Below are 13,244 nucleotides of genomic sequence, written 5' to 3'. Positions count from 1 at the left end.
ACATTGAATTTTGTAGTTGTAGTGATGGTGAAACTATCAATATTGCCTGTATAATAGTACAAACCATGCAACAGGTCATGGCATCCACATATACATAGATGAGTGCGGTAACCTGAAAGTTTCTGTTAGAGATTCCTAACTGCAGTGTTCCTAACCTCTGACTGGCTGTTGTAATGGTTCAAGGATTGGAATTTTTTTTTCAAAAAAAAAAGAAATTATCAAAAAGATACACATTTGTAAATAACTCAGGAGATCATGCTGTCACGGCTCAGAATCAGATATGATGTTGTTTCCATGTTGTCATACTTTATTTAGGCTCATACATGGAATATGGTCACGATAATAGTCGGCTTCGGTGTCTGAGGGACTATGCATAGTACGAACTCTGTGTAGAACAGAGGCAGGAAAATTGTGGGGAAAATCACTAGTCACATAGGAACTGATTATTTTGTGACCTCTAAACATCCAAAAAAAGACAACTTCTGTGATCCTAATCAACCCATTCATACAGAACTTGAATTGCTGTTTTCACTGGAATGGTATGACCAACTTGCTAGAAAAAATGAATTTTGCAGTTGTAATGGTGGTGAAATTATCAGTATTGCCTGTCATTGTCATCATCATCATTAGCAGTCCCTTGCAAATGAGGATGACTCCCATCCGGAGTGAGTCTGTAGGTGACTGTACAGACCTATGCAGCTACTTCAGGGTCTGTTACACTTGGAGCAGAAGGTGGTACCGGAAAGGATGAGTGGGGCACTGGTCTTGCAACGGACTCATATCACTGTTTTCGCCTGGCTACGGTTTTTTCTGTACAGTAAATCTTGAGGCACAACACGCCTTCCTGGATGCTCCTGTCCTCCAGTTTGGACGGTTTTGGGCCAGTGATTCCCAGGTGTCTGTGAGAATACCTTGTTTCACCAGTGAGGTTTTGAGGCTGTCAGTGAAGTTTTGAGGCTATCAGTGAAGTGTTTCCTCTGCCCACCTAGGCATTGCCTGTCATTTCAAAGCTGGAAGTAGAGCACGTGCTTGGGGAGTCTTGTGCAAGCCATGTGGATGACATACCCAACCCAATGTAGCTGATCAAGGGTGGTCAGTGCCTTGATCCTGGGGATGTTGGCCTGGTCAAGCATGCTGATGTTGTTGCATCTTTCTTCCCAGCGGATTTGCAGGATCTTGTGCAGGCAGCATAGGTGGCTGTAGACAGTCCATGTCTCAGAGCCATATAAGAGAGTGTGAACTACCAAAGACCTGTAAATCATGACCTTGGTATCAGATCTGATGTTGTTGTCCTCAAACACCCTTTTTCTCAGGCAGCAGAAGGCTGCGCTATCACAGGACATGGTGCTGGATCTCTTCTTCAATACCTGCTTTGACCAACAGGACACTCCTGAGATATTGGAAGTGGTCAACATTGTCCAAGGCCTCCTCATTGATCTCGATAATCGGGGCTCCAGTACACAATACCAAGCCAGGTTGGTGGAGAATCTTCGAACTGCAGGTATTTAGGATGAGACCCATGCTTTCATATGCCACTAAAGGTCTGGAGTATATCCTCTGAGATTGCACATACACAGCCCCGTATTACAGTATAAACCATGCCACAGGCCATGGCATCGCCACATGTGCAGATGAGTGCTGAAACTTGAAAGTTGCTGTCACAGATTCCCATTTTTGATCTGAACTTGGGCTAACTGACCACTTGTTTTATTGATAAATAACAGTAAAGGCTTTTCCACGTCTTTGGAGATGCCTATCTTGCTGCTGTTAAAAATTCTCACACATTTAATAAAGACAGAATTCAACCAGAAGGAAGTTACACAAAACATTTATTGCAATTTGGTACTGAACTTATTGATTTTTTTCTCTCATAAGTAGAAGAATGTGAAGAATAAATAAGGAAAAAAAATGTTCCGTTTGTGGCCCCAGTGTTGTATACCTTGTATGTAATGGGAATCTTGTGCTGGGACCAATGGAGATGAGTCAGGTGATGTGCACAGGCTGATAAAGAGAATCTTTACCCAATCCAGTGTGTATAATGAAAGGCTTCCTTTCAAGCTCATGTTTGAAAAATTGTGTATGAGCAGCTTATGTTTTAACTAAGTCGTCAGACCACGTCTATTTATCCTAAAGGAAGCCGTTTAGCCACATTCTACATCCATTACTGCCTTATCAAGATAACAGTACTCAGATTTCATCCAGGAGGATCATTTTACCCAAAGACTGTAGACGTATTCAACAGGGCCCAGAGTGCAGTGGGGGCCTACGTTCACCATTTCATGGATGTCATATTCTGCGGAGAGGTTAATGAATCCCATATTCCACTGAAGGCACAAAATAACATATCTGTCACACACAACAACAAGAGTCATTGATTCATCACAGAATCACAAAAGTGTCATTGGCACAAAAGGAGGGCCGTTTACCCCACTGTGCTTGCACCAATTTTTCAAATGAGCATCATTACCTACAGATATCCTCCATACCCTTGCATATTATTTCTATCTGTTAATGCAATACACTCATGACTGCTTCATTTTAACCTTCCTGTACCACAATTTCAGGCAGTGCATTTCATACGCTAACTACTTTCCGTGTGGAAAAGCAATTTTCCTCCCCTTTTATTTGCTTCTTTTGCAAATCACTTTAGATGAGTGCCTACTTATTGTTGTTCCTTTCACAAATGGGAACAGTTTCTCCCTATTTGCCTTATGCAAACACCCTATCTCCACATAAGATTTCTTTGAGGGCTGACATGATCTAACCATTGCTAGCTGGAAAAGTTACAAATGGAATAAATCAAATGAACATATTTGTAGGTTGCCAAAAAAAGCTGTAAGCCTGAAGATTGTCCTCCTTTAGCTGATTTCTTTTTAAAAAAATGCAATGAAACTTAAAGGAAGGTAGAATATGAAAGTAAACAAATGAAAACATAGAAGTAGGTTTTTAAAAAAATTATGGGCTAAATACATGCAGAGAGAAGAGAATTTGTAATAGAGAGTCAGGAAATAGCAGAGGAATTAAACAAATCAGAGACAGCATGCTGGAAGGTGGGAAGGCAACTTAATTAGGCAAGGTGGTGGCATCATAGAATCCCACTGCCTTCCCACCACCACCCAAGTTACATTTTGAAGAAAAAGGCCCAAGTTCCAGTCTCCCACTTCAGTGCTAATTGTGGCCTTCCAGTGGTCAATTCATGACCACTTAAGGGCTTACTCCCATCTGAGCTGCAATTATCTCAACTTTAGGTGGGAAAATGAGGTGTAGGCAGAGTTCCTCAAGCTGCAGTAATTTTTGCATGATCAGGAAATGGGTACAAGGCAGTAGGTTGCCTGCTGAGGGTCAAACCCCTGCCCTTCTTTCAGAGTGCTTGGCACAATATTAGCTGTCCTTCCAGATACAACAACAGCCTTCTTCTGGCACTGGTAAATGCAAAATTTGTTGATTGTCAGGGCTCACAGGCCAACACTTTTGCTCCTAGGGACATTGTCTCTGTGAAAAAGCCTACTGTTGTCCTCAAAGTTGCCTGATTGGAGGAGACCACTTGGGCCTTGGTCTGAAGAATCAATGCAGGTCTTTTACCACCCTTTTAGCAACTGAGCTGGATACCCAATGAAAACAGAAGGTTTCACCCATACTGCCAGTGGACTGGAGAGGATTCAGAACTGAGGGAAAACTGAGTGGACTGCAGAGGATTCAGAACTGAGGGAAATTTGTATAATTAGAAAATTGTCCTGGCGAAATTAATGGGCTAAAAGTTTATGATCCCTGAACCAGATGACCTTCCTGCAGATTGGAAGGTAACCCTATTTAAGGAAGGAAGGAGAGGACAAAAAAAGGAACTACAAACTTGTTAGCGTGATATCAGGTGTCAGGAAGATGCTAGAATCTATTGCAGTGTTTGTGATAATTGGCTACTTAGCAAAATAGTGGTAGGATTGGGCAGAGTCAGCATGGATTTATGAAAGCTAAGTCAGAGAGTTTTTTTCGAGGGTGTAAGTAACAGAATAGAGAAGGATTTGACAATTAGATGTAATGAATCTGGAATTTCAGGAGGCTTTTGGTGAGATCTGTCATAGGAGTTTAGTAAGCAAAATTAGAGCACATGGGATTGGGAGTAATAAACAGCTACAGTAGGAATAAATAGGTTTTTTCTCAGATTAGTAGGCTGTATCTTATTGATCAGTGCTTGGGCCCCAACTAATCACAATCTGTATCAATGATTGGGTGTGAGGACCAAACATAATATTTCCAAGTTTGCTAATGACACAAAACTAGGTGGAAATATGGGTTGTGAGAGGAGAGACTAGGGAGGAGTTTTAGACAAAGTGAGTGAGCAAGAATATAAATTGGAAAATGTTATTATCCACTTGAGCAGGAGAAACTAAAATGTGGAGTGTTTCTCAAATTGTGGCAAGTGTTGGACCTGGCAGTCCCTGAAACTTACTATGATGGTGCAGCAAGAAATTAGGAGGCAAGTAGTCTTTTGACCTCTATTGCTAGAGAATTTGAGTACAGGAATGAAGAAGACTTTCTGTAGTTATATAGAATCTTGATGAGATCGCACTGGAGAATGGGGTAATTAGTTAGTTTGCTCTCTTTACCTAAGGTAGTGCAACAGAACATTTGCCAGACTGATTCCTGCAATGAGGAGATTGTCTGATGAAAAGAGGTTGAGAAAACTGGACATGCATTCTCTACAGTTTAGAAGAGTGACAAGTTATCTACAGGGTAGCTGCAGGATGGATGCGTCCCTGGTTGGAGGCTCTAGATTGAAGAAAAACTGTCTCAGAATGATGGGAGATAATAAAATGTGAGGCTGGATGAACACAGCAGGCCAAGCAGCATCTCAGGAGCACAAAAGCTGACGTTTCGGGCCTAGACCCTTCATCTCTGATGAAGGGTCTAGGCCCGAAACGTCAGCTTTTGTGCTCCTGAGATGCTGCTTGGCCTGCTGTGTTCATCCAGCCTCACATTTTATTATCTTGGAATCTCCAGCATCTGCAGTTCCCATTATCTCAGAATGATGGGAGGGCCATTTAGGTCTAAGTATGGAGGAATTTCTTCACAGGTTGGTGAATCTTTGGCTTTCACTACTGTCAATGTCTGTGGTTCATTCAAGACAGAATTTATACTATTCCTTTTTACTATAAACTATGCAACAGTAATTACTCAAATCTTACTTTGGATAAAATGTCTGAAATATGGGAAACTGATTTAAATATGGCTAAAGAACAGTAGAATCTATTGAAAGCAGAATGTGCAAGTAGAAAGGTCAGTTTAAACAGCATACTGTAGCCAGTACACCAGCTGACAATTAACTACTGTCCAAAGCATGAACTGAATTAATCTAGATAAAAGAAGAATGGCCTGAACTTGTGATTGTTGTGATCGTGAAAATGTTAGCAATAGATTTCTAGATATTAGGGGAGATGGGGATGATGTAGGAAAATGGTTTTGAGATAGAAGATCAGTCATCATCTGATAAAATAGTCAAGCAGTCTCAAGGGTCAATGGCCTACTCCTCCTATTTTCCAATACTGCAATATTTGTGCCGTCATTGTTAGCCGTTCCACTGTTTCCAATTTGCCTGTCTCCTCGAAAAGTTAAATATCATGAGATATTTAATTCCCAACCTTGGTCATTTTGTCATTATGAAGATGTTGATTAAATGAAAGCTGTTTATTTCTGTCTGTAATTTGTTCCAAACATATTACTCATTCAGATCGAGTGTCTTTAGCTTCAACATTACCAACTTGTTTCTGACATTACTCTCACTGTTCCTTCTTGACTCACTCTGCTTATTTTTACCCAAAACGCTGTTCTGCTCTAGAACCATGATATTTCTGTGTCTTTTTAATTTATCCTTTCCTGACTCCTCCCATCACTTGATCAGTAAGCAATAATGACGTAAACATAAATCTCAAGAAATAATATCCAATCAACTTTTCAAGAATAACAAACACATTTCAAAACGAAACAGACAGCCCCTTGCACTTGTGCTTGAGGATTATTGTGACACTGCAATCAGTGAAATGAAATGAACTTTGCAAGACATAATATCTTGCTGTCTCCTGGCTATGCCTTTCCCCATGACCTGTAAGGCTTAACTGTTTACCATCTGCAGAGATCTTGAGGCTGGGTTGCTCCTGCTACTCAAAGACAGCGTTGTAAGAAGTTTCATGTATTGGATGCACAGCTAGCTCATCAGGCTTCATTATATCTGCACTGTGAGCCTACGTGGGTAGAAGAACTGTGGACATGATCTCTATCACAGCTATATCTGATGTATAGACCTCAAATGCTTGTATAAATATTTGGTTAAGATTACTTAATTTGTTCTCAATATGGACAAATTGATTTAAAATATTCTGAATAGGTAAGACTAAGATTTTGGGTACTTATGTTTAACCAATAACAAAGATTCTCATCAAAGCCATTCGTTTCCGGTTCAAGGAGCATAAAAGTCAGCTGTCTGCAAGTAAAAGGCAATGTCGTGTCATCAGACAGGATTAACCACAAATCACATTGCAGAATTCTCACACAGACCAGCCAGGAAATAGTAAAAAAGTTAATTATTCAATTATAAAAATATTACAGGTTAGTTTAGGCACATGGGGTTGAGGTAGCTGCTGAAATATCATACTTTATAAAATTAATTTTAACAGTGTATGGAATTTCAGTTTTCATTTTGGAGAAACTTAACATTCCACAATTAAAGGATCGTTTTTCAAACCTGGGAAGTGATTCAATCATAATTGATTAAAATCACAGATACATCTCATTCAACAAAGTGGAACAGTTGTAAATGTTTTTACACTGAGGTTAATGAGATAAAAAGTGAAAATTCACAGTAATTCAAATGATTTCTAAGATTTCTGTCTCTGAGACTTCAGTACTGAACTCAGCAGGAGCGCAGTAAATCAACTCCTGCATTTCTGTGCAAAACGCAAACACTAGATCTTTCAGTCAGTTTCAAAGTGTAATAAAGGCAGGTGTTGACAGTTTCCCCATCACAATAAACATAATTTTTGTTTTAATCAGCATTAATTCAGTAAATGCTTTGGATAGTGGTTAATCATCAGCTTGTGTGCTAGTTACAACTATTTAAACTGACCTTTCTACTTTTGCATTCTGTTTTCAATAAGTTCTAGAGTCATATTTAAATTAGATTCCCATATTTGAGGCATTTTACTCCATAGTAAGATTCTAGTAATTATCGCTGCATCATTTATAGTAGAAAGGAGTCGTACAAACTGGTAGATTTGCAGTTCCAGCGTAGTGGACAAAATTTGTAACTACAAGAAGTAGAAAAATAAACCACTATTGTATTTATTTTGTCTTCCCACAGAATGTTACATTAGGCAAAAGATTTCTAAAGGATGTCCTTTGAAAGTGCTCCTTATGGAATATCCTGCATTGTCAGCAGCTGTTTGGTGACTTTTAGAAGAGTGAACCATGCATGACATAGAAATATTACTGAATGTGCATTAGTGATTTCCCAAGTGCTTGTATTGGGTAGTAATGTGCTGAGAAAGTGCTCTACATCAGTCCATACTCAGTATATGTCTGCTGGTAAAAATGCTTTTGCTAGAAATTACATTAGTAATGAAAAATCCATTTAAAGTTACATGCCTTACCTGCTTTACAGTGTATAGTAGTTCTGAAACATTTGATTAATCTTTCATAAACATTTGAAGTATGACAGCTCTGTGGCCTTGTAAATGCACAGACAGTGCACTATCCTACTTGGACGTGTGTCATCATGAAAGCCCCCGAGGCTCTGTCAAAGAAAGTGCCATGGTATCAGAGTTGTGACATGTTAAAATGTATTCATTACTGTTGAAATAGAACACTATAGTGTTTAACATATATATTATCTTAAATTTCACTTTAGCATTTGCTTTATAATTTCCAATGATTGAAGCATGGTACTCGCATGATTTTGTGATTGTTGTGTTACACTTTGATATGATTTGTTTACCTGCACAATTACAATCTCATTTACGCTACTTGATGCCCATGTCTTGAATCTTCACCTGCCACTCATTCAGTGGATTCAAAATGAGGGATAAAAGTTAAATCTAGATAATCTACAAGCAAGAAATATGCCAATGCTGTATTTAAAAGTAGTACAATTTATAATTTGAAAATGAAAGGAAAATAAATCAAATTTTATTTTACCCTTTTAAATATTTTTGGAAGTTGTCGCAGTAAATCAGCGGTATTATGTACTTTTAACGGTTACTAAAAGAAACCGTTTTGTATCAAAGAGCACTGTGTTACTTACATTATTTCTGAATAAGTCATAGCCTTAGAAAGGTCACCCATAAAGTCCTAAAGATGTTTGTAGTAGCTGCGCAATTATTTACTGAAAACGTGCGATAAAGTTTCAACAGTCCACTAAGCAGAGGACACCCAATGAATACAAATCGAAAGAACTGTGGCTGCTGTAAATCAGGAACAAAAACAAAGTTGGTGAAAAAGCTCAGCAGATCTGGCTGCATCTGTGAAGAAGAAAAATCACAGAGTTAATGTTTCGGGTCCAGTGACCTGTTCTGAGGAGGGGATCACTGGACTTGAAATATTAGCTCTGATTTTTTTTTCTTCGCCCAATGGATACAGTCTGACACTAGCACGATTTCTATGGTAGGATCTTAAAAGCATGATCTTTTTGGAACAGCTCACCAATTGGCAGAGCAAGATATCTAGTAGTTTCAGCACAAATCCTAGCTGGCGCAGAAAAGTTTAACAGAAAGCAAATATTCCCAAGGCTGAGTCTGGAGATTCAGCCATCGGAGGGGAGAAGGCAGCTTTTCCATGACTAGGAAAAGCTTTAATGTTGCTCTGGACCCAAAAGAATTGTTTGCAAATCTTTTCTTTAAAAAAACCATTTTGAATTATCTGCAATGCTCACTGAAGGTCTCATTTATATTGTATCTGTCTGTCTTGGCAGATAATGTGATTGCTCCTAGAGTGGAAGCCTAGTTTAGACTCTTCAGTGCTAAATAGCAATGGATTTAGCTTGTACAATATACACCGAAAAATTTGTAATTTAGTATCGCATCAAGATCCTGTTGTCATCATACGGCCTTATCTTATAAGGATTAGTGAGGCTCTTGAAGCATGGTACTTGCATGATTTTGTGATTATTGTGTTGTGCTTTGATATGATTTATTTACCTACTTACCTACAGAGTTGCAATCTCACTTATGCTACTTGATGCCCATGTCTTGAATCTTTATCTGCCATTCATTCAGTGGATCCAAAACGAGGGATAAAAGTTAAATTTGTCTTTTTCTGGCCATTAGTTTCAAGGCTGCCCTGAAATGGCACAGGTGGACATAGTGGAAACGTATAGTAGGAGCTGTGCTACCATTTTGTTTGTATTGCCCTCTCTCAAGTAGGGCAATGAAAATTGCTTATATACAAGGTGCAGAGCTGGATGAACACAGCAGGCCAAGCAGCATCAGAGGAGCAGGAAGGCTGACGCTTCGGGCCAAGACCATTCTTCAGAAATGAGGAAGGGGAAGGGGGTTCTGAAATAAACAGGGAGAGAAGAGGAGGCGGACAGAAGATGGGGGTGAGGGGTGAGGGGGGAGGTGTAGGGGCAGGTGTAGCACCTCAACAACTTCTCTTTCAATTCCTCCCACTTCCTACAGACAAAGGGGGTGGCCATGGGTTCCTGCATGGGCCCAAGCTCTGCCTGCCTCTTTGAAGATTGCGTGGAACACTCCCTCTTCCAAAGCTACACTGGCCCTAAACCCCACCTCTTCCTCTGTTACAATGTTGACTATATCGGCACCGCCTCATGCTCCCAAGAGGAGCTCGAACAGCTCATCCAATTCACTAACACCTTCCACCCCAACGTTAAGTTTATCTGGACCATGTCTGATACGTCTTCTCCTTCCTGGACCTCTCTGTTTCCATCTCTGGCAAACAGCTGGAAACCAATATCCATTTCAAGCCCACCGACTCCCACAGCTACCTAGAATACACCTCCTCCCAACTTCCTGCAAAAAGGCCATCCCCTATTCCCAATTCCTTTGCGTCCACTGCATCTACTCCCAGGATGAGGCATCCCACTCCCGAACATCTCAGATGTCCTTGATTATCAAGGACTGCAACGCCCACACCACCCCCCCCCACCCCGCCGCCCCCGCAGTGTTCGAGAACGCCCTCTCCCACATTTCCCACAACTCACCCCTCACACTCCTTCCCTGCAATAACAACCAAAACAGAATCCCCCTTGTCCTCACGTACCACCCCACCAACCTCCGGATCCAACGCATTATCCTCTGACACTTCCGCCATCTGCAATCCGACCCCACCACCAAAGACATTTTTCCCTCCCCACCCTTGTATGCTTTCTGGAGGGACCACTCTCTCCAGGACTCCCTTGTCCACCCCACACTCTCCTCCAGCCCACCATACCTGGCACTTTTCCCTGCAACCACAGGAAGTGCTACACCTGCGCCCCCCCCCCCCCCCCAAATACCAGGCCCCAATAAGACTTTCCACATCAAGCAGATGATCATCTGCACATCTGCTAATGTGGTATACTGCATCCGCTGTTGTGGCAGCCCCTGCATCAGTGAAACCAAGCAGAGGCTTGGGGACCACTTTACAGAACACCTATGCTCGATTCGCACTAGACAATTGCATCTCCCAGTCGCGAACCATTTCAACTGCCCCTCCCATTCTTCAGAAGACATGTCCATCCTGGGCCTCCTGCAGTGCCACTACAATGCCACCCGAAGGTTGCAGGAACAGCATCTCGTATTCCACTTGGGAACCCTGCAACCCAATAGTATCAATGTGGACTTCACAAGCTTCAAAATCTCCCCTCCCCCTACTGTATCCCAAAACCTGCCTCCCTAACCTGTCCTTCCTCCCACCTATCTCCTCCTCCCACCTCAAGCTCCACCCCCATCTCCTACCTACTAGCCTCATCCTGCCCCCTTGACCTGTCTGTCCTCCCTGGACTGACCTATCCCCTCCCTAACTCCCCACCTACACTCGCCTTAATTGGCTCCATCCCCACCTCTTTGACCTGTCTGTCTCCTCTCCACCTATCTTCTCCTCTATCCATCTTCTGTCTGCCTCCCCCTCTCTCCCTATTTATTTCAGAACCCCCTTCCCCTCCCCCATTTCTGAAGAACGGTCTAGGCCCAAAACAGTTTGGCCTGTTATGTTCATCCAGCTCTACACCTTGTTTTCTCAGATTCTGCAGCATCTGCAGTTCCTACTATCAATGAAAATTGCTTCCCTCATTTTCATGGTCCAATCAATCTCTCTTTGGCTGGAACAAAGAGAGATTGTCTCTAATATTTTCTCTTGGATTAAGAACCAAGATAATTGCAAAATGTTGTAATTTTTACTTAACATTTTTGTATCTATTTTCTATTGACAGGAATCCCGTTGTTGAAGATAGTGTTTTCAGGGTATGAACATTTATCCCTCATCTCTGTTCCATTACTCATCTATCATCCCACCCAGATCCTGCTCGGTGGCCTATTAGTTGGAACAATGAAGAGCTGGATGATCACTCGTCAAAAAGTAAGGGCTGCCAAGCAATATAATTAACATGAAAAAAATTAGAGCCATTTTAGCAAGGTTATCAGAAGTGTATATTTTTTTAAAAAACTGCTAGAGATATTTACCATCTTTCACTTTGTTTTACTTTTTCATGGTTTAGAAGGTTTGAATACTCTACTACTTCATTTTCTTTTGTAGCATACTCCAAATCTGATTTCTGTTTTAGTAAAATTTTGAAACGTTTCTATTTCTTTCAAAGTTTTCACAGATTTCATGTATCATTGTCCTCAGTTGTGTATGATGTGAGAACTATGGAAGGTGTCTTAATTTTAGTGCAAATAGCAGAAAGAGCAGCATAAACATGGCATATTTGTAGCTTAGAAGCAGCAGAAGGAAAACATGTAGAGTCAGATAGACTATAACCAAAATGATTATTTAAACAAGGCCAAAGAAGTTGCAACATTGGAGTCTAGTGATGGTATTTAATCAGTGATGTACTACTCCTGATAGTCGACTTGGACTTAGCATCACTTCTCCTAATGGCTGCGTGATTAAAATGTCAGTAACATGCACAAAAAATATGTGATCATGAGGCAAGGTTAGGTATCAGTCAGGGTATTCCATCATTAGCTCACAATGCAACAAGCAAGGACATGCTATAAAGGAGTCTCAAATCATTAGATAGATTCTGCATACTGACAGCATGTTCTTTCCCACCTCCACCTTTTCAAAACTTTGTCCTATTTCTTGTTGCAACCCTTAATCATCATCACCCTGTCTTCCATAACTTGCCCCTCTCTATTATTATCCTTTTTGTCCTGCCCCCTACCCAACATATTCGAGACTTTTCAGCTCCACACGTATCTGAGACCTGACTATCCCCATGGGCACCTCGCCTCATATTCTCCTCCAGGCTATTTGGGAACAGTAGAAGGTGCTTTTATCCCTCTGATGGCAACATAAGACCATCCCCTCTGGCCTGGATGGAGATCTCAGCGGAAGTAAGCAACAATAAGGTCTATCAAAGAACCTAGGATGAATGTTTATCCCTCAAAGAAAATTGATAAATGATCTGTTCCAATCTGCTATGATAAGTGGCACCATCAGGTATTACTAAATGGCCTTGAAAGGTGATCAATTAACTTTTCTTCATGATTGAGCATCTAGACTAAACATATGGCTCCCTCTATGGAGATGCTAGGAACTGCATAGAGATTCAAGACCAACATGCAATCATGCACACTGACCTACATTCCACTGTTCTTGCCATGGGCTCAATATAGCAGTGGCTAGACAAGAAAGGCAAGTTACCTGTACCTTCTGCAGGGTGCCCCTTTAGAGAGACTGGCAAGTACCATCACACACAAAAAGGGAAGCGGAACATATGCCTGCCACCCTTAGATGTCCCTTTCATGGCACTGCCAAGTTGAGTGATCTTTCCTCATCCCTTCTGTCATTAACCTCATTCCCACCAAGGAAAGTGAATGAGGAGGAGTCCTTTGCACCAGTGCAACAGAACCACAACAGGGGTCGCCTGTCATTATCATCGAAAGAAATAGGGCAGTGTGCTAAGCAGAATGCCTCCCATTCAGCTGCTGATGCTAGGATTGCACCAAGACAAGACAGCATCAGTGAAAACTTCAGATTTTATATGAATATAAAAATATTAGAGGTTCAGTTTTTCACATCTAAATATTGCATATTTT

The 13,244-nt window shown here is 41.1% G+C and overlaps 1 protein-coding gene across 4 annotated transcripts in view; it reads left to right on the top strand.

Moving 5' to 3' along the window:
* Nucleotides 1–13,244, top strand: part of slc10a7 (solute carrier family 10 member 7) — a 262,492-nt gene that overhangs the window by 243,053 nt on the left and 6,195 nt on the right. For 3 of the 4 annotated variants that reach the window (XM_048530666.2, XM_048530658.2, XM_048530650.2), the window contains one exon: nucleotides 11,414–11,559. In XM_048530666.2, coding sequence (XP_048386623.1) covers nucleotides 11,414–11,559 — 146 coding nt within the window. Of the gene's footprint in view, nucleotides 1–11,413; nucleotides 11,560–13,244 lie in introns of those variants that run through there. The other variant, XR_009445663.1, reaches the window with a different exon arrangement.

The sequence above is a fragment of the Stegostoma tigrinum genome, chromosome 1, assembly GCF_030684315.1.
Source record: "Stegostoma tigrinum isolate sSteTig4 chromosome 1, sSteTig4.hap1, whole genome shotgun sequence".
NCBI classification, from domain to species: domain Eukaryota; kingdom Metazoa; phylum Chordata; class Chondrichthyes; order Orectolobiformes; family Stegostomatidae; genus Stegostoma; species Stegostoma tigrinum.
This window is presented reverse-complemented; position numbering and strand designations above follow the sequence as displayed.